At 45.8% G+C, this 26,367-nt stretch overlaps 1 protein-coding gene across 5 annotated transcripts in view; it reads right to left on the reverse strand.

Annotated features, from left to right (window-relative positions):
• Positions 1-12,332, reverse strand: part of lin7a (lin-7 homolog A (C. elegans)) — an 85,785-nt gene extending 73,453 nt beyond the window's left edge. For 2 of the 5 annotated variants that reach the window (XM_038780227.1, XM_038780223.1), the window contains exon 1: positions 12,158-12,329. In XM_038780227.1, coding sequence (XP_038636155.1) covers positions 12,158-12,194 — 37 coding nt within the window. In that variant the 5' untranslated portion in view covers positions 12,195-12,329. Of the gene's footprint in view, positions 1-12,157 lie in introns of all 5 variants that reach the window. The other 3 variants (XM_038780225.1, XM_038780228.1, XM_038780226.1) reach the window with 3 other exon arrangements.
• Between the last annotated feature and the right edge of the window lie 14,035 nt (positions 12,333-26,367).

Raw genomic sequence — 26,367 nt, forward strand, 5'->3', positions numbered from 1 at the left:
TCCAAGGGTATGCAACACCCACCATTATTTCATCATCACTGGGTCAAAGGACTCCCTATCTCATAAACTGTCGGTGGACATTCACGCCTCTGCAATGATTCAAAAAATGGCTCTCCACATCCTCATAAGGACAACTAGGAAAGAGCAGTAAATACCGGCATTGCTATTGATGCCCATAGCCCAAGAATTACCAGATATTAAGGAACAGCTGAAGACACCAGATACACCAAAGGTTACAGGCCCTGACATCATCCCTGCTGTTGTACTGAAGACATGCACTTAGAACTAGATGAACCCTTAGTCAAGCTGTTCCAGTAATGCACAGATACAACACAGGCACCTGCCCATCAGTGGAGAAAAATTGCCCAGGGATGTCCTTTCCACAAAAAGCAGGAAGAAATCCAACCCAGCCAATTACTGCCCCATCAGCCTACTCTCAATCACCAGCAGAGTGATGGAAGGTGTCAGTACTATCAAGCGGCATTTACTCAGCACCAACCTGCTCACTTTGGGTTATGTCAGGGCCATCCAGATTCAGACCTCCATCTTTTGTACAAACACAGACAATAGGGCTAAACCCTCTAAAGTGAGGCGAGAAAGAGTGCCCTTGACATTAAGGCAGCAGTTGACGGAGTGTGGCATCAAGGAATCTGGGCAAAATTGAAGACAATGGGAATTAGGGGAAATTTCTCCACTGGTTGGAGTCATGCTTAGCACAAAGGAAGATGGCTGGAGGCTAATCAGCCCCAGGTTTACGCTGCAAGAGTTCCTCCGGGAATTATGCTCGGTCCAATTCTCTGCTTCATCACTGACCATCCCTCCAAATTATGTGCAGATGTGAAGATACTTGCTGACGATTTTACAATGTGCAAGTACCATGGGCGAGATTCTCCCATATGGGGAGAAATCGTAAGGCTGGCGTCAAATCCGGGCGGGTTTGACGCCAGCCCCCCCTTCCCGACCGGGAACCGATTCTGGTCCCCGGTCGGGGCTAGCATCCCGACGCCGTAAACTCCGGCATCGCGGGCTTAACGAATTTCGTTAAGCCCGCTTGCCAGAGTTAGCGCCGGCTGACGCGTCATATGACGTCAGCCGCGCATGCGCGGATTGGAAGACTCCAACCCGCGCATACGCGGATGACGTCATCGCACATTTGCGCGAAACCCGCGCATGCGCGGGCCGGGATGCCCCTCAGCCGCCCCGCGAATGGATACTGTGGGGCGGCGGAAGGACAAATAGTGCGCGGGCATCAGGCCCGCTGCCCGCGATCGGTGGGCACCGATCGCGGGCCCATGGCACCCTTGGCACGGCCGTGGTACTGCCGTGCCAATCGGTGCCATGGTTTTAAAAATCGAGAGTTTACGGCCGTTTTTACGAACGGCCAGACCAGGTGTGTTTGCCGTTCGTAAAAACAGCCATAAAGGGCTGGGAACTCGGCCCATCGATCAGCTGAGAATCGCTGCCGGCCGTAAAAAAACGGCGGCAGCGATTCGTATTGGGAGTCGGGCGTGTGGGGGGGGGGGGGGGGGAGAATAGCGGGAGGGCGTCGGAACAGCGTGGCCGTAAAATTTTACGAGCCACGCTATTCTCCGCACCGTCGGGAGTGCGGAGAATCTCGCCCCATAACTTCTCAGATACTGAAACAGTATGAGCCGATATGCAGCAAAACCTGGACTATATGCAGAGTTGGGCTTCCAAGTGGCAAGTGACATCCCAATTACACAAGTGCCAGGCAATGACCGTCTCCAACAAGAGAGAATCTAACCATTTCCCCATGACAGTCAATGATATTATCACTGAATCTCCCATTTTCAACATCCTGGTGGACACAAAGCTGAACTGGACCAGCCATTTAAACACTGTGGCTACACGCATAGATCACAGGCTGGGAATGCTGTATTTCGTCACTCACCTCTGGACTCCTTAAACCCAGTGCACCTTCTACAAGGCACAAATCATGAGTGTGATTTGCCTGGATGAGTGCACAGAAGCACTACACCATCGAAAATAAAGCAGCTGGTTTGGTTTCACTCCATTCAGTACATTAGGGGCATATTGGGGGCTGGTTTAGCACAGTGGGCTAAACAGCTAGCTTGTAATGCAGAACAAGGCAGCAGTGCGGGTTCAGTTCCTGTACCAGCCTCCCCGAATAGGCACCGGAATGTGGCGACTAGGGGCTTTTCACAGTAACTTAATTGAAGCCTACTTGTGACAATAAGCGATTATTATTATTATTATTATTAATAAACAGTCACTGCTTCCATCACCAGTGTACAGGAGTAGCAGTATGCACCATGTACAAGATATCTTGCAGCAACTCACCAAGGCTCCTTCATCATCACCTTCCAAACCCATGGCCACTACCGCTCAGAAGGACAAGGGCAGGAGATGATGAGAGCGTCATGTTTGCGTCCAAACCACTCAGCATCCTGACTTGGAACCACTGTTCCTTCACTGCTCCAGGGTTCAAATCCTGGAAATTCCATTCCCCTGCAACCACCGACTCCTGCCCAATAGCACACGGACTGACGAGGCTCCCATCACCTTCTCAGGAGTAATTGGTGATGGGAAGTATCCAGCGTTTTTATATCCCGAGAACAATTTATTAAAAAGTTGGCTCAATGTCCATAATGCCATTTTTCACATTGACAAAGATTTACAACAGCTGGTACATCACTCGGGCAGCACGGCAGCACAGTGGATAGCACTGTGGCTTCACAGCACCAGGGTCCCAAGTTCGATTCCCCGCTGGGTCATTGTCTGTGCGGAGTCTGCACGTTCTCCCCGAGTCTGCGTGGGTTTCCTCCGGGTGCTCCGGTTTCCTCCCACAGTCCAAAGACGTGCAGGTTAGGTGGGGTTACTGGGATAGGGCGGAAGTGAGGGCTTAAGTGGTTCGGTGCATACTCGATGTGCCGAATGGCTTCCTTCTGCACTGTATGTTCTATGTTCACTCCCACACATTTTTTCCGACGACACAGTCCCCCTTGAATTTCTTTTTTATTCGTTCATGGGTCGTGGCCGTCGCAGGTTGCAACAGCATATATTACCCATCCCTAATTGCCTTGGGGCATTTAAGGGTCAGCCACATTGCTGTGGGTCTGGAGTCACATGTAGGCCAGACCAGGTAAGGATGACAGATTTCCTTCTCTTAAGGACATTAGTGAACCAGATGGGTTCTTAACGACAATCGCCAATGGTTTCATGCTCATTATTAGACTTTTGATTCCAGACTTCATTTAATTCAAATTTCACCACCTGCAGTGGCGGGATTTGAACCTGGGTAACCAGAGCATTACTGTGGGTCTCTGGTTTACTCTTGCCCAGTGACAACCGCTTGATATAATTTACCAATCCACCCTCACCAAAGTTTATGGGCAGGAAAATCTTATTGGGTTTTTGGATTTCTAATATGAGAGGCACTGTGTGGGGACCAGTCACACAGCTGGGATTTTCCCAGATTTGGCCAATTAATGTCTGGAGGGCAGATTCGCCATCTAGTTATGAATGGTGGGTGGCCTCTTCAGACTGGAATGCCAATAGAAGCCCCTCGGCACAGAAGAAGTGACAGCATACCTTTCCTGTGTGAGAGTGTGAGGCAAGAAAAGGTGCTGGGAGTTATCACACTGAAAGTGACACAGTAACTGAGGCAGGGACCCTGCAGAATAGCCAGCTTTTGCAGGAACATCTAAAACACTCTCTCTCTAACTGTGAAAGTCGATGAGCCAGCAGAAGGATCACAGCGGGAAATAGACTTGAGATCTCTCTGCCAAACTACAGAACACCTGAACCAAAGAATCAACTACTACAATCAACCTGCATCAGCCGCAATGCACCATCATCCACTCGCAACGCAAGGACTGGTCTGTATAATCTGTTATTTAATATTTACTCACTTTTGGACACAATTCTTACTTCTAATCCATATGAATGTAGATGAGTATGTTTTACCATTTCTCCTCACCTTTTTAGTATTTAATAAATTTATTCTACTGTAACTCAAGAAAAACTGGTTGAATTAGCTAACTTTTAAACATAACTATGGCGTCTGGAAAATGTATCCAAAGGAAAAGGGACCTTATTCGATTGAACCATTGTTGCTACACAGAGAGCGAGTCATCCCTCTTCACACAGGTTTGTACAATTTTGGGGTATCCTAGCTGGACGGTAACAAATAAGGGGTCTCGCCAGTTCAACAACTTTTTGGGGAGCCTCAGCCGGGGCTTGATGTAACCAGGCCAACTGGAAAATTCCAGTTCGTCTGACAATAGGTCTTAATGAGCTTTTAACAAGCTCAATTGGCCACCTGCCATCTACCTCGAGGGATGTGGTCAAGGGGCCAGATACAGCTGTGAAACCAGCATTGTGGCCGGCAGCACAAATATTCGTTCTTTACCACCTCCGTGTTCGCCCCCATACCATGCTAAAAAATGTTCTTGCAATCAAAATTTCTTCAATCAGTTGTTTGAATTTTTTTCCTTTTAGCGCTTTACCTTAAACATCTAAATTAATAACCTTACTTCAGATTGATCATCGTTTAGTCATAATATTCAAATCTACCCATTTTTACATTTTGTGTTAGTCTTCTTAGCACAACTTTGCAAAATTACATTTCAATGTTTTGACAATTATGTTTTTTTTTTAAAGTCAGACCCTTCTCAAAAAGATATCAAACTTGGAAATAAATGACTGCCAGTATCCTTCAGTTCTATAAAACAAAAACAAAATACCGTGAAGGCTGGAAATCTGAAATGAAAACAGAAAGTGCTGGAAATCTCAGCCCGTACAGACTGTTTCTCTCTTCACATATGCTGCCAGACCTGCTGAGTTTTTCCAGCATCTTCTGTCTTTATTTCAGCTCTAGGCAGCTCAGCTTGCTTGGCTTAGCATTCAGTGCCACAATCTTCCTTGACATTACTAACCTATAACAGTAATTCATCACACAAGCTTCAGAACACTTCCACATCCTTAACTAAATATTATTCTCTTGCCTTTTGGAAAAGGTTGACAAAATCTTCCTGAAAAGGATTAACCCTGGGAAGACTGGTCTGCGGAGTATGAAATATTTCTGCATTATTTGCAGAGTAAGAAAATAAAGCACATATGCATTTCTGAAAGGAAAATATAAAACGCTGCACATATTGAATGGGAGCTCCTTTTTGTAGAATAAAAAGTTGTGTGTGTTATTATTTATTTATTAGTGGACATCTCTCCAGTCAATGTGCTATTAACGTCGGTAATCAAACATAAGGCTGCATTTTAATAGAAGTTGATTAAATGAAAACCTTCTAACCTTGTTCAGGCCATCAGTGAGGCCATGCTGGGTATACTGTGTGCTTTTTTAGGGTTTTACAACACTTTTCGCATTGGATGCAATGCCACCAGTTCCTTCCATCACACTCCATACTAAATGTAAGGTCGCCGTAGTCCCAGATGACCGTAGGCTGCTTTCCCCTTTGAGGGGGGAGAGCTGACTGGTGGTGATTTAAACTGAGGATTACCACACCTCAAGCGAGGGCAAGGTTGAGAGGGTGGGCCTTCATAAATAACCTGCTATCTGCTATCATACTATCTGCTCAATAAATATTGGTCGCACTGGAATGAACAGAAAACTCTCCTGACTCTATTTCAGTTTACTGGATATTTTCTCTGAGCTCTTGCCTAATTGTCTTTGGTAGACAGAAGATTAAACTATTTGCCAGTCCGTGACTTTGTCTGTAAACTACTATTCAAATTTATTGAATAATCAGATATGTAAAGAGCATAAAAACAACCGATGTACAGTACTTTTATTTTCATTCAAAATGTTTAATGTAGTTCAAAATGCTATTCCAAAACAGGACAACGTTAGATTGTTATCACAGCAATCAAGTGGGTATGCGTTGGAAGGTCGGCACATTCAGTTAAGGACCAGTATCCTGAAGATTTAAAAAATAGATATACATGTTTGATTGTCAACAAGGTTTGTTGAGACAAATATCTTCCGAATCCTCTGGATAACGGAGCATCTATTAGAGATGTCTTCAAAGGGATTAGAAAACGTGAACAGACTATTTGACATGCATAGTGAGCAAAGAGAAGAGGACAGTTTTTCAAAATTCATGAGCCTCAAATCAGAATTAAAGAGCAAGCTTTACAATGTCTACAACACACAGCAAAATGAGTTGATGCGATGTTCATCAATGCTTTTCAAAAAAAGAACTACATAAATATCAGGTTGGTTGGAGGCACAATTACAGATTCAGGTGGGATTGGTATCTTATTACTCAGGCGAACAGGAGGCATGCTTGCTACAGTGGAGCCACCCGAGATTAATTAGTCGAGATGGAGAGATTTCCTGCAGGCTTGCTCAAATGAGGTCAAGAATGGTTATGGGAGACTTTTCTTAAGGAGATTAAACAAGGAGGATTCCGAACAACAGGAAGTATCCCTCAGCTTGTATTTATACTATACTGTACCACAATAGCACCACTCAGAAATCTGACAAACAATAAACGTTTAGTTTAAGTGTATTCTATTATACAATCTGATCTAATCTCTAATCTGCATACCTAACTGGTAAATACCTCTCACCTGTACTGAGTATGCAGATCTAATCCCTAGCCTTTCATTATCAAATACACAATTATTCACATGGGAAAATCCCAAATACTGACTTGCTCCTAATCATGCTTTTAAACTGAACTAAAGGATATTTTTTTGATAGAATTTACAGTATAGAAGGAGGCCATTCGGCCCATCAAGTCTGCACTGGTCCTGTTGGAAAGAGCACCTACTTAAACCCACGCCTCCACCCCAGTAGCCCCACCTAATCTATTGGACAGTAAGGGGCAATTGTAACATGGCCAATCCATCTAACATGCACTTCTTTGGACTATGGGAGTAAACCGGAGGAAACCCACGCAGACATGGGGAGAAAGTGCAAACTCCACACAGACAGTTACCTGAGGCCGGCATTGAACCCAGGGCCCTGGAGCTGTGAGGCAGCAGTGCTAACCACTGTGCCAACTTGCCGCCCCAATGCATACATGATTAAAGCCAAATTCACAATACAGGGCATGTCTGGCACTAATTATACTGTTCCCAAACTGAGCTGATACACAAAACGACTCATTTGTCACCTTTGAAAGAGTCACCTTTAATATTTTCAATAAATTGCCAATGGCAAACATGTATGCATATTGGAATATCGGATCAAGGAGAATTCAAATGAATTTAAGTCCATTGCTGCTAATATTATTGCTTAATTTTAAATAACTGATAGAATGAAGGAATAGTCTTGCACCTGTATGTGCACAAGTCTTTGAAGGTGGCAGAACAAATTGAAAAGGCTATTTAAAAAAAGGCACCTGGTAACATGACTTTTCAAATGGAAACATAGGCTCGGATTTTTGCAGAGTCAGGAAGATCCCAAGGGTCTTCAAAAGTGGCGGCAGGATGTGAATGCACAAGTACTGTCCTATTTCAGATAATACAGGGTGGAATTATCCCTTCTGGAGTGCAGTGGTGGGTGGGAAAGTCGGCGTGATTCCCGCTGGGTGGCGGAACGGGTGAATAAGTGCAATCTTCCAAATTTCCGTTCATTAATTACACATCAGTGAGGAGCTTGATCTGAGCAACCACATCCCGGGACATACAAGGGTGCCTTTGGCACTGCTTTTTACTCATCTCAATGTCAAGGGGCAGCTTATGTGTGTCTAATAAACCAACTCTCTAATTTTATGCTATCTTGAGTTTGCTGTGGGGTTTTTAATAGAAATTGAAGTACATCAAATCCCAGGGGGTTGGGAAATGATGCCATTCCTTACAAATGGAAAAATCAAAAATACCTTTCCATTTATGGATGGGCTATCCAAGCTAAACCCATTCCTTTCCAAAACACCTGTATAAGAGCACTGCCAGCGATACACTTATGATTGGGCCAATGCTTGCTATTACAGTGTTCTTGACCTCTTGACCTTGCTGCTTATGGCCTTGCTCCTCACGGCTCTGCACCAAATGGCAATAGGCCTTCTGAAAGCCATTACTAGGGCAGAGCTCCCTGTAGCCTGCATCATCAATACATCAGTGGATGTGTGAACCAATTGAACTGATACATTAAGTGAGCATGTTCTTTATAGGTTTCCCTTAATCTCAAAGTCAGCAGATGAGTGCTAAACCCTTTAAGACATGGGGCTGGATTCTCCGATTTTGAGACGAAGTGCTGACGCCGACGTGGGAACGGTGGCGTTTTATGACCAAATAAACGGCGCAAAATGGCGACCGATCCTCTGCCTGGTGGAGGGCTAGAAGGCATGCAGTGTAGAGCCCCCAGCTCGAGCTGCAGATATGGGCGGAGAATTGCAGGGTCCATGGCCGCACATGCGCACGGCGGGGCTTCCAGCGGCCCGCCATTCAACATGGCGCCGACCACGCGCGGACCCGACCTGCCAAATAGTGCCCCACTTTGGCAAGGCACCCACCACCAGACCACCTCCCACCAGTGCCCCCAGCCCCTGCCAAAGCCCGTGGATCGGCTCCCCCCAATGTAATGGCGCTGGACTTAGTCCGCAACCCGCAGACCGAGTTCCTGAAAAAAATACTAACACGCCCCACGCCATCGGGAACTCAGCCCATCGGGGGCGGAGCATCAGGGAGGGCCTCAGGCAACGTCCTGAGGCCGTCCCGAGGCCGTGCGGCGTAGTATGCCGTTTTAGAGGGGACGGAGCATTATAAAAGCAGCGCCGCCGATCTCCAGCCAATCGCTGAACGCCATTTCGGCGTCAGAGACCGGAGAATCCCATGGCATCTGCACCCTACTCCTTCCAGATCAAGGACACCCTGGAAAACCAGATGTGGGTATTCTTCTCAATCATGTATTAGACATTGCTCTTGGCAAAGACCATGGCGAAGACAGCCATGTGCAAGAAGCCTCAAGTGGACACTTTTCCGCTGGTCTCCACCACCCTCGAAACTCTATACACAGACCATTATCTTGGCAGAATAGAAGACTAACTGTGCAATCCTTTGTCAGCTGTGACCATTCATCCGGGAGGATGGAGATGTGGTGTCGCAAGTTGGCTCTCCCCAATCAACCGTGCCCCTTGGAGGCATCCACCTCCCTCCCTTTATCCCTGCCTCTGACTGCAACTGATGGCACACACTACCAAATAAACAGGACCACAGCACCTTACTGGGATCTTGATGTTATGCAATCTATTAGTTGAGTTCAACCCTGCTGTAATACAAGCTTCGCCATAGCAAGGGGAAGACAAGTGAGCATCTTTGACATCCGGTTGCCTCAAAATTATTAATGGGGGTCCCTGTAGTCAGTCACTTGTGCTGACTTTGAACTCCACTCACATAATCAAACCCACCTCCCACTTCAAGGTTTCATACGTTCAGAGCAACTGTGTAATTAAGAACAGCTGAGAAAATGGTGCGCTGAACTTTTCAGACACCTTCTCCTTTCCCTGCGTCACCCACCAACTTCCAAACCATTGCCATATGCTCACCAAATATTACCATTCCTCTCTGTCACCCTTGAACCCATTATGATCCACCTGCATATGCCTTTTCCCACCCTCACAGCTAACACCCATTACCATGCTCACCCTGCTTCTTCCCATTTATTTACCTGTCTCGTCCCCCTCCGTGACCCACCAAATGAGATCTCCACCTACCAGACTCTCATCCCAGATCTCCTACCATTCCCCATCCCACTTCCTCCTCTTACTGTAACTGTTCCCTCCTATCACCGGTGTTCTCCCCCAGCGTTATTATTAACACCACAAACCATGCCCTCCCCTTCTCTCATTCTCTCCACTTTCCCGGACACCTACCTTCTCTTCTTCAGACATTTTTCTCTGCCACCTTCCTACCTCCAGCAAGTCTGCCTCACTGTCCAGCCTTGGCACAGCTTATGATACAAGCACCCAAAATCTCACAGAAACACAAAATTAGGCAAAAGCAGCGTCTCCATATCTCAATATAAAGTGGGGTTCCCCAGGTGTGCACCACTTATATACAGTTGGGAAACAAAATATCCTAATAAGGGCAGTGAACTTAATTTGGAAGGGGAATACAATTCCAATAAGTTGGCCTTTTAATGAGAATTATAGAATGCAAATATGGTTCTCGACATAGATCAGTAAGAAACTTGAATCACTTTAACCCACCAAAGTTGAAGGGACAAAATTCCAAACTAATTTCCCAACAGCGGAAAGCAAACTTTGCCATCATGCCAAATTTTGTGCCCAGACCTTACACAATTCCCGCTGCTGGCAGGAGCGGAAAATTCTGCCCCCAATGTTTGCCGTTGAGGGCGGTGTGATTCACACAGGAGGGAAACTCAAACTCAATAGGACGACTTGAAATAAGTGCTGAGTTAAAACAGACCCTGTTTAGCTGTTACAAAGGCCTTAACCTACAATGTGGGAGTCAAGAATCAATGGAGTAGACATAAATACTCTTGAAGGACAATAGGGTCAGTTTAATTAATTAATAATCTTTATTGTCACAAGTAGGCTTACATTAACACTTTACTGTGAAAAGCCCTGAAGCGCCACATTCCGGCACCTGTTCAGGTACACAGCACATCTTTCGGGACTTGTGGGAGGAAACCGGAACGCCCCGAGGAAACCCACGCGAACACGGGAGAACGTGCAGACTCCGCACAGCCAGTGACCCAAGCCGGGAATCGAACCTGGGACCCTGGAGCTGTGAAGCAACAGTGCTACCCACTGCGCTACCGTGCTGCCCAGTTTATATGTCATAATCTCAGGAAGTTTAAATCTCCAACCCTTTAAAAATGGAAATAAATCAATCTGTTGGTGTCAACGAGTTGAAGCCTCTGCTACATGCATTGTTTGGCATGCCAGTTGGTGTGGCATCTGTTCTAGCAGTTTCACTAACCATTTGTTGACATTTCCCCAAGAACACTTTATGAATGCTTGGCTGAATTCCATAAGTAAAAGGTATCAGTTGGGGAGGCACAGAGCAGTTATTAGTTCACAGTTTTATTGACAGGTTAAAGAGCAAGTTAAGGGGCAATTCTCTTTGATGTTGGGTATGCACAGAAGTTTGTTTCTTTATAAAATATTACGCACTTGAGATTTTTGAACAAAAGCTTTGCATGGGCTTTCATGAATAAACGAACATAGAAAGAGTGCTCTTTCGGAGGGTCTGTGCAGATTCGATGGGCCGAATGGCACTGTAGGGATTCTGTGGTTCTATGGAACAGAAGTCCCAGAGGACAGGAGGCAGGCTCTGCCGCAAATTATGCTTAAAGATGTTCCTATGATGCGCCCTGAGAACATGTTAAGGGTGGGACAGGAATACAAGTCATTATTGTTGGTGGTACAGTGCCACGCTGTTGGAGAACCATCCATAAAACAGCAACTCCAACACTTTTTAATTCAGTTCTGATTAAAAGTGGCCATTTATTTATCCTCAATCTCAAGTTACTTCTCCTCCTTGCCATTTCCCCCATCTGTCAGACTGGAACACCCGGCTAACCTTTGCACATATTTCACCCCCTCCCACAGCCAGAGTAATGGGGCAGCGAGGGGCGAGATGTTGGACTACAGCTGAAAATAACAAAAATTCCCATTGAAACCAGTGAAATCGGAAGGGGCAGCCGTCTTCTGGCGCAAAGAAATAGACTTCGGGAGGGGGGGGTAAGCATTTACATTGAAACCCAGATGTTCCCTGGCCCCCATGTATCAAAACAAATAAAAAACACGGGACTGCAAAGTCACAACGTTTCCCGCAAGACTTCTCCGTTCCTCCATCAGCCGCAACCCCTTGCCAGTCTGAGCAAAGCATCTTTAAACTGCTCCTCTAATCCTACCCCCCCCCCCCCCCCCCAACCCCCAAATCTTGCGGAGAGAGAACAGGATGTGGTCTTGGGGTGGTGGTGATGTGACCAATCGCGGTTTCTTCCACGTTTAACATATTTACACAGAACACTGCTCCCCAGCATCAATAAATCTCTCCTCACTCCGGCAGTCTCGTCCATGAACACTACAGGGAACATAAACGCTGCAGAAAAAGTACAGGGAAATCCCTCTCCTTAATCACACAGCAAACCCCCCCACTGCAATTTTATTTTTCTTGCGGGAGGAAAACAAAAAGAGCAGCGGGAGGGTTTAGCAGAGACTTGGTGAAGATTCCTCCTTACCCCTTTCCAGTGTGAGCGGTTGCAGTGTTGACGCCATGTCTGCTCGCAGCCTAAGAAAGAGGGAGGGGAGGGAGGTAGCAGCCAGTGTCAGCAGCAGACTCGCATTGTAGCCACGAGGGGTTGGCTGTGTGAGAGAGAGAGAGAGAGATGAAAACAGCCCCGCAGCAGCAAACACATCTCTCCCAGGGTGGGCTGTTGTCCCTTTCGGGAGGGGGGCGGGGGAAGCAGTCACACCCTGGGAGGTCTGGGCACCCCTCCTCCGCTCAATTCTGCAACACGTCCATTGGTACATTAACCATTCTAAACAAAACAAATTGGCAGCATCAAGTCAATCTGTCAAAATTTGAGAAGTTTGTCAGGCTCTGGAGTTTGGAGGACCGTCAACACATCTGAAATGTCAATTTCCAGACATCAAAACTGATACATTCACCAAGGTCTCCCCCCCACCCCCCCCAACACAGTCACCTAGATCTCCCCACCCCACACTAACCCACCCCCTCGTCTTCAGCTGCCAAATATAAAGTTCAGCTATTTTCAAAAAACTGAATGAGAATGAGAAGGAGCGCCTCAGCAGCTGCCTCCTCAGAAATGAGGTTTATGCATGCCGACCAAGGTGGATACAGACACCGTTCTCATGGGCCAAACTGGCAAGCCATTATGATTCTCCGCGGCAACTTTTCTGCTTTCGTTCAGCGGGAATTTGAGCATCGCCTAAAGAAGACACACCCATCAGGACAATCGCACGGATGCCAATGTCAGGGGAAGCAACAACTTCATGCTGTGTGGGAAGAGAGTGTTAATTCACTGGCAAATGGATTCTGATTGCCATGGAGAATCCACTAGTTGATGACAATTGACAGTAAACTGCTAAGCATTGTTTGAAAATTTGAAACCAGGCAGCTTGACTAATTGGTCAAGCCATTGCCCTGAGCAATGAACCCGCAAATAGCTCTCACTAATTTTGTTTGGATGAAAAAAGGCACAATGTGTGTACCTGTCTTTTCCGTCTGCAAAGAACTAGGCCCTCGTATTAATATATGCGGCTTCCAGTACACACAAATGTGCCACACTGCGAGGCCAGCTGACAATCTTGTTGGTGCAATTTTTAACACACAGGATTATTCAGCAAATATTGTCCAATCGCTAAATCATATTTAATGTTGAACACTGTGTTTGGCCTTTTGTGAGCACGGGCTGGTTGGGTGCGGTATGCTCCTTGTCTGTTGCGAACAGCGGAAAGGGCCTGCTGTCTGAATGATCGACCAATCTTTGGGACTTACAACCTACATATGTAGCATCACACTGGCACTGAAATTCATATATCACATTATTCTTTTGTGTGCAAGGCAGAACATCTTTTTGGTGCCACGGCAGCACCCTGTTGGTGGTAAATACCACTCATATTGCTATTTCATTTAGATACCTTGATCTTCTAGGGTAATCTGAAGTAGGCTGGACACTTTTCAGGGCCGAAAGCAATGGCCTTAGGCCCATTCATGATTTTTGCAATATACAGAGCAAACTGATCAAGGTGGCCATTATCCTGCAAGATGCATTTGATGCATCCTTTCTTTTGTTTTTTTGTTTAAATTTCGAGTACCCAATCATTTTTTTTCCAATTAAGGGCAATTTAGTGTGGACAATGCACCTGCCCTGCACATCTTTGGGTTGTGGGAGTGAGACCCACGCAGACACGGGGAGAATATGCAAACTCCAGATGGATAGTGACCTGTGGCAGGGATTGAACCCGGGTCCTCGGCACCGTGAGGCAGCAGTGTTAACCACTGTGCCACCATGCTGCCCTGACATTCTATTTCAGCATCAAGTTTGCATTGTGAGCAAATGGCCTAGGTCTTGTTTATAAGGTTTACCATAACGCCAATCTCACAGCACATGGAACTGTAAGAATCGCAACGCGTATGTTAACCAGTGAAGGTAGGTTTGCGGTCGATCCTGGTAGAGAACCACATGGAAGATTTCTGAGCCAGTATATCAAGGGTCCTTTTGAGTGCTCTATTGCAATGGTGAATTTGAGCGCAGGATGGGGCCTATTAAGAAATGCAAGAAAATTGATCTGTTTTTATGATGCTGATTGAGGAATAAATATTGGCCAAGGCGCAAGGGATAACTGTCTCCTCGTCTTCAAAATTATGCTCTGGAATGGATTTTTTACTGCTAACCAAGAGGGTGGGCGAGGAGTTGATTTGATGTATTATCCAAATGTCTGACAGTGCAGGACTTTCTGGGTAGCGCGGAGTGACAGCCTAGATTTTTGTGCGCATGACCTGGGACTTCAACCCACAACCTTAAATTATACTTTTTTATTGCTGAATGTTTGTCATTACTAGGTAATCCCATGTTCACCTGTCCTTGTAAACCTTCTTTGAATGCTTTCAAACCGGTTTCTGCCCACCTATTTTCCAAGACCATCCTGGTCAAAGGCACTGATTATGAGTTGGGAAATCACAGCATACTCTAAAAAAGGCAGTCAAGGTCATTGGAGAATTACATTGTTTATTAAGAAGCAACAGTTTGAATATAATGCACAAGTTAGATAGTCGGGAAAAGCATCTGATGGGTGACAGGGAGGACGGTTCACTGGCCCCAATGGGCAAATGGTGGGTGAAACTGATTTCTGCAAATGGGGGCTGTAGTCACTTGCCTGTTCTGTTCCCTCCTCTTTTCCCCATTTTCTTTTCAAACAAACCAGGTTGCGAGGAATCTCTTCCCCCAGTCCATCTCCATCTGAAGAAGGTAGTTACCTGACATAGACAAGGGCAGTCCCCTTAACACCTGAGCATCTGTTAATCTACTTTATTTCTCGGGGCTGTTTTATTTTTAACCATTTGTCAATCACTTGTTCACATAGCTCTGGCCAATGATCAAAGGACAAGTATCCAATGTGTGACCTCCCCTCTTTCCAGCACTTTGGCTGAGGTCATCTTTTAGTTTATGTCAAGCTGGGTGTGATCCTGCCAGACACTCATATAGATAAGAGGACAAACACGGCACCACAAGGTGCCCTGAGAGCACTATCTTTTTGTGGCCATTATCGATGTTTTGCCTCACCGAGTGACTATTTAAGTGTTTTTCCAGAGAGAGATGACAAACACCTTTACTGCCATATGGCTCTCATGCTGTGCCCCCTAACTCCATAAGAATCCCATAATAGTCTGAAAAATACCATTTCTTACATTTTTGACCAAGATTATGGTTCTCTTGTTTTTACCTTCCTGAGCTCACTGTTCATTCAGCGCAATTGATCACTAAACCTTTTACCATCCGCTCTTCTGTATTTCATCTACTCTAGCCTGATTCCACTCCTATTTATCACAGTGAAACCGGCACATTTCTAAAAATTATATTTCGCCTCCTGCCCTTAAATGCCTTTCGTTATCACAGAATCACAGTGCAGAAGGAGGCCATTCAACCCATCGAGTTTGCATTGGCTGTCTGAAAGAACATTAGACCTAGTCCCACTCCCCTGCCTTATCCCCATAACCATCCACATTTGTTTAAATTTTCAGATGGAAATCCAATTCTCCTTTGAATACCTCGATCGAACCTGCCTCCAGCACCACCTCAGGAAGTTCGTTCCAGACCCTGGCTGAAAAAAGCTTTCCTCACATCACTTTTATTCCTTCTACAAACTACTTTGAAATTGTGCCCTCTAGTTCACGAGTGAGAATAGTTTCTCCCTGTCCATACCCCTCAGGGTCTTGAATACCTCTATGAAGTCTCCCGTCAGCTTTCTTTTCTCCAAGGAGAACAGTTCCAACCTCTCTAGTCTATCCTCATAGCTACAGTTCTTTATTCCTGGAATCATTCTTATAAATCGCCTCTGCACTGTCTCCAAAACCTCACATCCTTCCTCAGGTATGTGCCCAGAACTGGACGCAGTGCTCAAAATGAGGCCTAATTAGTGTCTTATAAAGTTCAACATGACCTCCTTACTCATGTACTCAGTACCCCCCCATTAATAAAGCCGAAGCTACTATATGCTTTATTAACTGCTCTCTCACCCTGCCCTGCCATCTTCCATGACTTATGCACATATACAGCAGAGTCCCTCTGCTTCTGCACCTCCTTTAATGTTCATGCGACAATGATCCATCCTGGGTTCCTATCTTTTTCTTGTCTAACTGCTGGCCTTGGGTGATATCTTTATGGAGGCATGAAATGAGACTTCATAAGTGTCCTGAAGACAACTGGGAATGGGGATGGGTCTGAAGAATCACCATCATCCGGGAAACGGGGGAGAATGCCATCGTGGAACTGCCAAATCATTGCGATGAATTTTGGAGGGCAGAGGAATTTCACCTGCACCTTCCAAAAGCCCTCGTGGCTGATTATGCCAAAGGCTTTGGTCACTTGAACAAACGTGGTATAGAGATTCATGTTTTGTTCTTGGCATTTCTCCTGGAGCTGTCTAACTGCAAACGCCATTGACTGGATTCTCCGGTGCACCGGCAGCGCACCCAGGCCCAGGAATTTCTCAACGGAAAACCCCAATGGCCAGCTGGCAGAAAGGAGAATCCTGCAGCCAAGGGGGGTTCGCCACACCAGAGAAATGGTGCGGTGGGACAGAGAATCCCGCCCCATGTCTGTAGTTCCTTGACCTTCTCTGAAACTGCACTGAATCTTTGGGAGCAGATCCTGGTTCAGATTATGCACTAAGCAGTTTCAAAGGATTCTGGCAATTACTTTGCTGGCCATGGAGAGAAGTGAGGTTTCTCTCTAATTGCTACAAGTTTGGGGAGATCATTCCTGCTTGTACAGGTGCAGACTAAAATGAGAAAATGGGGGGAAGGGGAAGCAAAGGGGAGAAAAGGTAAGGAAAGGGGGGATAAGATGGGGGGGGGGAATATATGTATATGTAAGAAAGACAATAAATAAATAAAATCATGGCTACCATCGACACCGCAAACTGCCGGCTCAAAGTGGAGAGGATCTCCAGGACGATCGCGCATATAGACACTGACATTAAGTTTCTACAAAGATGCAAAAAAGCAGCCAAGCATTGTCTGGCATCTCTGACTTTGTCTGTATAAATGTTTCTGGAACATACCTCTCCATTCACCTGAGGAAGGAGCAGTGCTCCGAAAGCTCGTGTTTGAAACAAACCTGTTGGACTTTAACCTGGTGTTGTAAGACTTCTTACTGTGCTCACCCCAGTCCAACGCCGGCATCTCCACATCATGAATAAACTACATCCTCTGGTTTACGCCGGCATCTCCACCTCATCACTCAGATAAGGGTCTTGCCCTTCTGTACAGCATCACTGTACTGTGTGGATGCAGGTATTTGGTTTATGTGTCTGACAACAGCAGACTGGGCAAATACATTTAACTGCATAGAATCCCTACAGTGCAGAAGGAGGCCATTTGGCCTATTGTGTCCACACCAACCCTATTAATGAGCACCTGGAGGAAACCCACACAGACACGGGAAGAACGTGCAAACTCCACACAAGACAGTCACCTAAGGCCGGGTTTTGAACCCGGGTCAATGGCATTGTGAGGCAGCGGTGTTAACTACTGTGCTACATATTGATGTGCCTTCCCCAATTTGGAATGAACATCAATTCAGAGATGGCGGTCTGCTTGTTCCTTGCTATCATATTTAGGATAGGTGACTCCAGATTACAGGCTGAATCAGATGAGGTCGGTAATAAGAAAGCAGCTCGAGAAAAGAAGTGAAGAAAATCAGGATCTTGGACTTGTTGCAATCCCCTTCGAGACCCCTAACTTTAAAAAAGATATTTGAACTTCTCGTGCCTGACTGACTGAAAGGATCACTCGTCAACATTTGAACTTTTTAGACTTTTACTGCAACAAATAAACTAAAAGCAACTTTGTTGGAACATTATTCAGTCGGCAACTTATATCCTAAACTGCAGAAGAGAAATTCCCAATTTAACCTGGTGAATCCCAAACCACAGTTATTATTACATTGTTCCTTGAACAAATACTTAATTCTCCAGAAACCAGTCCAAAGCTCTCAAAGGCTTGCTTCCCTTATTTTCCTTTTCCAGCCAGGTAACTTCTTATCCCAGAACTCACTTTCACTGTGACGGTCATTCCTTGTACTTCAAGCTAGGCAAATGTTGAAATCACTTTAAATCCTCTGGTACTCTGTTTCCTCAACCAAGTGTAAGTTTCCATCTGTGTTCTGCTTGGTGAACAACAGAGCAAGTATTTCTTTTGCTTCAGTTGCAGGATTGGCTGCCTCTATCCCCTGCTCTCAGCCTCTCAGGTGGCTGTAGACTGACTTGTGTCTGTGAGTTTCAGCAATACCTTAGACATCCAGAAATTCAATACTACAAAGTACTTCCGTGGATGTTTCCCTTCCCAAAGATCATGTGCGTGGCAACATGAATCACATGGGCCTTGTATCCAGGTTGAAATGCTAATTAGCTATCTTCTCGGCCACCTTTCTCCATTCTCTCTTGGAACTATTTTGCCTTTCCTATAACTATATTGCCATTTGTTCATGGGATTAAAATCCTGGGACTCCCCTCTCAGTGGCACTCTGACTGTACCTGCACCAGATGAACCACAGCCGATCAAGAAGGTGGCTCACCAGCACCTTCTCAAGGGAAACTAGAGATGAGCAACAACTGCAGTCCTTGGCAGCATCCCATGACCATAATTAGAAATGAATTAAACAGGTAATCTAAAGCATAATTGTTTATAAAACCTGATATTCCTAACATTTCCCTGTGAGACTTGGCGTCTAACAGTCTAACCAGAGTCAGCATAACTGTTCTCACCATTGTCCACAGTTGTGAACATCCAGCCACTTCTTCCTAGTAAGTCAACCCAGGCCCCACATTAACCTTTAACAAACAAGCCAGCCAGACCTGTTGTTGGGCAGAATTCAGAGCTGGTCACATAATCACCTTCATGCCTCCATTTCATCCTAAATTAAAGGGACAGTCCCAAAATATGAAAATCTTGCCGACTTTACATTTGTAACGGGCCCTTGGTTTGAAGGCAATGGGGGGAGAGGCGGGATTTTCCTGATGTTCTCGCCAGCAGGATCTTCTGGTCCCACCAATGGCGAAGCCCCGCCATGGGTTCCAAATGGCGTGGGGTAGATTCAATGGGAAATCCCATTGAGTTACCTCCCGTGTACCCCCGCCACCAAGAAACATGCCATATGGGTGCACGGAAAACTCCCCCCCCCCCTATAGCTGAGAACAATCTCCTTCACACTCTTTGCTGTAATCTCAAGAATGCATTTGTACTCCAACAGTCGTGCCTCATTATTTCAGCAATGACATTAGAATGTGAACATGAAGTCTAATCAGCACATTTGGGACTTACCGCCCAAACGTCCAGCAGCTGGTGGCTTCATATCTGAAGCTCACATCACTTCCCTTAAGGTCTTATTGCACTTTGAGTTTTCAGTTTCCAATTTTCTCCCATGCACAGCATTGTAATGACATACTGTAAGTTATTATTGAAGGGCTCCTGTCAGCAAAGCCGACAGATCAGCCCACAAACAGTGTAGAGAATCCACTTGTAATTCTTATCAGTTATGTGTTCTCAACACCCTTTTGAAATTGAAGACTGTTCGTGCAGCACACTCATGTTTATGTTGGCAGGAGACCTCTTTGATTCAATCACTACCTTACAATACATCACTGCACGTGCAACTTGCACCTCAACATAATTGTAAAATACTGCAGATGTTGGAAACCTGAAATAAAAACAAACTGTCGAAGAACTTTCATCAGAACTGGAAAAAGTAGAACTATAATAGATTGAAAGCAAAGTGAGCAGGATGGATAATGAACAAAACAGAAAGTCCACGACAGGGTGGGAAATAGGAGAGAATAAATAAAAAAGTTGGTGATGCAGCACGAAAGGAACAAGTAAAGAAATGAGAGATGTGCCTGGAGGAAGTGTGAATGGCAGAATAATGAACAGCTGTTACCCAAAGCAAAAACAAGGGAAAACAGAAACCCTGAAAAGAGAAAGAAAAAAGAGTATTGAACTCAATGTTGAGTGCCGAAGACTATAAAGTGCCGAATTGAAAGATGTGGTGATCTTCCATGAGCTTCATTGGAACACTGCAGGAGGCCAAAGACAAAGAGGGCCACATGAGAGCAAAGTGGAGAACTAAAATGACAGGTGACCAGCAGCTCAGGGTCATGCTTGCACACTTCTCAAAGCAATTACTCAATCCATGTCTCCCCAATGTAGAGCAGGCCACAGTGTGAGAAGCATATACAGTATAGCAAATTGACACAGATACAGGCAAATTGGAAGCCTACCTGGAAACAGTGTTTGGGCCCTTGGACAGTGAGGAGAGAGGAACTGAAAGGATAGCCATTAAATCTCCTGTGCTTACGTGGGAAGGTGGTGTAGAAAGGGGAGAGGTTATTGGATGTGATTGAGGAGTGGGCCTGGGTATCGCCAACAGAATAATCTCTAGAATGCTGAAAGGTGTGGTTTGATGTGGCTGGAGCTGGTTGAAGTGGCAGCGGATAAATATTAAATAGAAGTCAGCAGTAGAAGCTGAATATGAGGGTAACCAAGTCTGGTTCTGGGAGGAAGGGAAAGGGATGAGAGCAGAAGTATTAGAAATGGAACAGACATGCTGGAGGGCCCAGTCAGCCAGAGTGGAAAAGGGACATGACAGAAGTTATGAAAGATTGGATCATTAGATTAGATGTGACAGAGACGGAGAGTTAAATTGTGTCCTTACAGGGAGTAGGGCTTGTGTGGTTAAGGCACGTGTGGGATTCTGTGTGTTGGTAATGAATATTCATTGTTTGCCTTTCACCAGAAATTGAGACAGACAATTCAAGGAAGGGAAGCAAAGAGTTAGAGGTGGGTCATATGAAGTTGAAAGAAGGATGGAAATTGGAGGCAAAGTTGATGAAATTTTGCAACTCGAGGCAAAAGCAGGAAATGACACAGATATAGGGTGCGATTCAATGGGTGAGAATGAGTGAGGTTTCCCGTGAGCTCCTCAAAGGCCATTGGGAGGTCCTGATTGCTATCTAAAGGCACTTTGTCATCTCTCTGGTCAGACCGGCTCCTCTGAGATTAGGCTGCCATTTTGAAAGGGTGCACTGATCTCTAAATGAGCTTGTGGGTCCTCCACACACTCATATATTGTACATATTGGCAGTGTCCCATGAGAAACTCCGGAAACAGAAAACTGGCGTTATTCGCCCATAAATACTGTAGGAGGTGGCTGGTAAGGGCAATACCAATCTGTGACCAGCTGATCTGTGGCTGGTAGAAAGGACTATTTGCCTGGGTCAGTAACTGGGAAAGAATGTGTTTCCTGGCCACATTCTGGTAGAACGATTCCACCACTGTCCTTGGGCCGGTGGCAGGCCGCTGAGATGTTAAGGCATTAGCATCTGTCAGTTGCAACACGGACAACTGTCGCAGGTATGATTCCAGCATGTCAATGGGCACCACTGAGGCCAAGGAACAACTGGCCCACAATGTCACCCCCCCACATACATGGGCATTAACCCACACTCCGCTATAGGGTCGCTGAGGTGCCTTTTTCAGGCCGTCCCACGCCCCGTTCATCCTCCCCCTTTCCGGGACCCCTGTCCTTCACCCCCCAACCTTCCAGAGGCCACTTCATTCCCACCCTTCACACACCCAGCCCTTCATACCCCCACTCCCCAATGGGCATCACTCCCATCAGGACCTGACCCATGGCACGGTGGCACTCTAGATCTCTCCCTGGCACCAAGACATCTGAGCACTTTCACCAAGGTGCCCGGGTGCCAAGAAGAGAGCCAGAATGCTACCCTGCCCTATCCCTGACTACGGCTTGGATGACCCTCCAGGTACTGTACCGCCTGGTCCTCATTTGTGTGGACCAGTGCCAATCATCATTCATGGGACCTCTCGCTGGGGAGCCAGTTAGATCCCAGAGGATGTTACATAGGGCAACCATCTAGTAATAATAATAATCGCTTATTGTCACAAGTAGGCTTCAATGAAGTTACTGTGGAAAGCCCCTAGTCCCCACATTGTGGCGCCTGTTCGGGGAGGCTGGTACGGGAATTGAACCCGCGCTGCTGGCCTTCTTCTGCATTACAAGCCAGTTGTTTAGCCCACTGTGCTAAACCAGCCCCAATCTCATTAATGAGATAGAGAATGGCTTTGTTTGGTGATCTAACCTAACTTTGTTTGGTGATTATTGGTTTTCTTGCTGCGTCTAGGTGAGTTTGGGAATCTGTCAATGAGAGCGAGCCGGTTAGATCGCAAACCACTTGGTGCCTGGTGAGGTTCCTGATTTAGGCTGCCACCGCAATCTAACCGGTTGCCACAGATTCTTGCCAGGCACGACGAGGTTGTTAAATGGCACCCATAATCATCAATGTACCAGGAAAAGAGGTGAGGGACTGGAACAAAAAATGTTTTACATATCCTACAAAAAGGTAGGCATAGCTGGGACCCATGCCGGCACCCATAGCACCATAATTTACTTGGAAAAAGTGAGTGGAGTTAAAGACCAAGATGTTCGATATGAGAACAAACTCAGGTAGGCAGAGGAAAGGGTGGTTGATGGAGACTGGTTGGGCATTTAATTCAAGGTAGAACAGGAGACCCCCTCAGACCATGTAGGTGGGGGTGGAGGTATAGAGAGATTAGAAGTCCATGATGAACATATGATGGTTCGAGCCAGGAAATCAGAAGCTGTTAAAGTGGTGGAGGGTTTTGAAAGAGTCAAGGATAGGTGGGAAGAGACAGGTGGAGAAGAAAGAAGCTGAGATAGGAAGAAATCGTTGGTCAGGAATTGTCCTGTTTGTGGATTTTGAGAAGGATGTAGAAGCGGCCTGTTCAGGGTTCGAGTCTATGAGATTTGAAGCCATGGAGGGAACATCTCCAGTGCAGATGAGGTTAGTGACAGACCTGGAGATGTAAGTTTGATATTCGGTGGTGGGGGTTGTGGTCCAGGGAGAGTGGAAATAGGGTGAGTTGAACAGTTAGTTAGATAGCAGAAATTGGCTTGCTAAACAACAGCACCATCCTGGTCCGTCGGTTTGGTGGCAATGTCGGGGTTGGGCCTAAGTGGACGAGTGCAACAGGTTTAGGGGGAGACACAAGAGTGAGTAAGGGGAGCAGAGGTATTGAGACAGCCAATACCATGCCAGCAGTTCTCAATGAAAAGATCAAAAAGAGTAAGATGTCAGAGGGAGGGAGAACACTGGAGATGAGCAAAGGGGGTTGGACTATTGGCCAAAGAAGTGGGCAGGGAGGCAAAGGCCAGAACAGGAGTTGTGTGCCTTCCAACGCTCGGAATTCATTGAGGTGGGGGTGTAAGGAAATTAAGCTGAGGCCTTTGCTGAGCACAGATTGTTCAGGGTCAGAGAGGGAAAGATCAGAGCGTATAGTGAATTAATGGCATGGGGTAAGATTAGAAGAATGGATGGCATCAGAGTAAAATAAGGTTACGCTCCAGAGAAACGCTGCTACCATGAGTTTTGAAGCTTGTGAAAGAAAAGCTTTTTGTTGAAGCATTGGATGAGATGAAGGATGAAATTAAACTGTGAAGCAGGACAGATTTAAAGTAGAATGAGCTGCTGAAGAGGGGTTGAGAGTGAGCTTGTGTCGGTGCATAACATTGAGTGTAGATGTGATAGGATAGAGGCTATTCCTGATATTTCTCAGTTCCGAAGAAAGATCATTGACCTGAAACATAAATCCTGGGAGCGATTCAACGGACAAAGGTTTGGTGGGGTGTTTCACAATGGCTGCAGTGCCGAGAATCACCCCGCTATTCAACAACACTTTGCCTTTTTTTGGCCCAGAGAGTTTCTCTCCGTCGAGGTCACACGTCAGTCGATTTCCTGCTGGTAAGCTGATCTTGCGAGCAGGAATGGCTCCTTGCAGATCGGAGTGCCATTTTGAACGGCAGCCCAATCTCCCCCCCCCCCCCACTTTCTTGACTCCCCCCTTCACCCCAATCCCCTCCCCCAGCTCCTCTCAGAGCCATGAAACACATGGCTAAACGCGCTGGCTATGGGGCTATGTTCCCATTTAGTTAAATCGCGCCCATTAAATGTTATTTTAAAATATTTTTGATCAATTCTATTTTTATTGACAGTACATACAAAAACAGACACATGACAAACTGATGATATCTCACAGCTGGCAGTACATAGATTATGTACAGTTAATTGCAGGGTATTGACAAGTGTGGATCCATCCAGCAGCTTTATAAGTAGAATGTTTTCCCAAAACAGTTGCCAACTGTTGAGCCATAGAAAGAATAAGTATTTACTGTTACAGAACAATTCTCTCAAAATTACTTATTCATGGGCACCATTTTGAATCATGTTCACATTGGGCCCACGTTGCTAAGGACGGTTCTGGTCTAGTCAGGAAGAATACATAATCCCTGTAGCATGCAGATTTGTGTTGTGTGAGAGTGATCAGCAGCTCCCATTGCGAGCCAAGACTGACCATCATAGAGCTATCAGGAGAATGATTATATCATTTTTCTAACAAAACTGAATTAACACTTGATAAAAATCAGGAAACTTTTTTTATTTCTTTAATGATAATGTTTTGATGTATTTTTGCACATGTTTGATTCTCCGATATATAATTCAATGAATTTAGAGTCATACATCCTGTCTACATGTCCGACAGAAAAGATTTCTTACTGTCTTGTTCTTGTATGATGCGTCCTATCGAGCCTGCTCCGCCATTCAATAAGATCATGGCTAATGCGTTTGTGTTTTGAATTGCTAAAATCTGTCTACCCCCTATAACCTTTGATCCTCTTGTCTATCAAGAATCTATCATCATGCACCTGAAAAATATTCAGTGACCCCGCCTCCACCACCTTCCGAGGCAGAAAGTTCCCAAACTGCACAGCCCTCAGAGTCGAAAAATTCTCGTCATCCCTGTCCGAAGAGGGAGAACCCAAATTTGTAAACAGTGCCCTCTAGTTCTGGACTCATCCACAAGGGGAAACATCATTTCCACATCCACCTTGTCGATCCTATACAGGATTTCATACACTTCAATCAAGTCACCCCTCACTCTTCCAAATTCCATTGGAAACAGCCTCCAATGCATTTGTAAGTAAGGAGACCAAAATGGCGCACAGTATTCAAAATGTGGTCCCACGGGGGCAGCACGGTGGCGCAGTGGGTTAGCCCTGATGCCTCATGGCGCCGAGGTCCCAGGTTCGATTCCAGCTCTGGGTCACTGTCTGTGTGGAGTTTGCACATTCTCCCCGTGTTTGCGTAGGTCTTGTCCCCACAACCCAAAGTTGTGCAGGCTAGGTGGATTGGCCACGCTAAATTGCCTCTTAATTGGAAAAAAAAATGAATTGGGTACTCTAAATTTAAAAAAAAGATGTGGTCCCACCAATGCCCTGTATAATTGAGGCATAACATCCTTACGTTTCCCCTTAATTCCTCTTGTAATAAAGGATAGCATTCCATTAGCTTTATTAATTACTTGCTGTACCTGCATATTAACTTTTATGATTCATGCACCAGAACACCTAGACCCCCTCTGCACCTCGGAATTCTGCAGCCGTTCTCCATTTAAGTAATACTCTGCTTTATTATTCTTCCTGCCAAAGCAAACAGCTTCACATTTTCCCACAGTATACTCCTTCTGCCAGGTTTTTCCCCATACAAAACTTATATCCACCTGCAACCTCCTTATGGCCTCGTCACAACATATTTTCCTACCTATCTTTGTGTTATCTGCAAATTTAGCTGCCGTGCCTTCACTCCTCTAATATAAGTCGTGGATAGAAATTGTAAAATGCTGAGACACCATTAAAGACCCCACTTGTCACATCCTGCCTATCAGAAAAATATCCATTTATGCATCGAATAATGCATAGAATCCCTGTAATGCAGAAGGAGGTCATTTGGCCCATCAGGTCTGCGCTGACCCCTCGAAAGAGCACCCTGCCTAGGTCCAATCGCCGCTCAAGCCCTGTATCCCCACCCAACCTTTGGATACTAAGGGGCAATTTAGCATGGCCAATCCACCTAACCTGCACACCTTTGGACTGTGGGAGGTAACAGGAGCACCTGGAGGAAACCCACACAGACACGGGGAGAAAGTGCAAACTCCACACAGTCACCCGAGGTCGGAAAGGCAGTGGTGAGGCAGCAGTGCTAACCACTGTGCCGCCATACTGCCCATCTGTCAGACTGTTCTGCCAGATAGCCAATCTTATATCCATGCTCA

Source organism: Scyliorhinus canicula, chromosome 20 (genome assembly GCF_902713615.1).
Source record: "Scyliorhinus canicula chromosome 20, sScyCan1.1, whole genome shotgun sequence".
Classification (NCBI taxonomy): domain Eukaryota; kingdom Metazoa; phylum Chordata; class Chondrichthyes; order Carcharhiniformes; family Scyliorhinidae; genus Scyliorhinus; species Scyliorhinus canicula.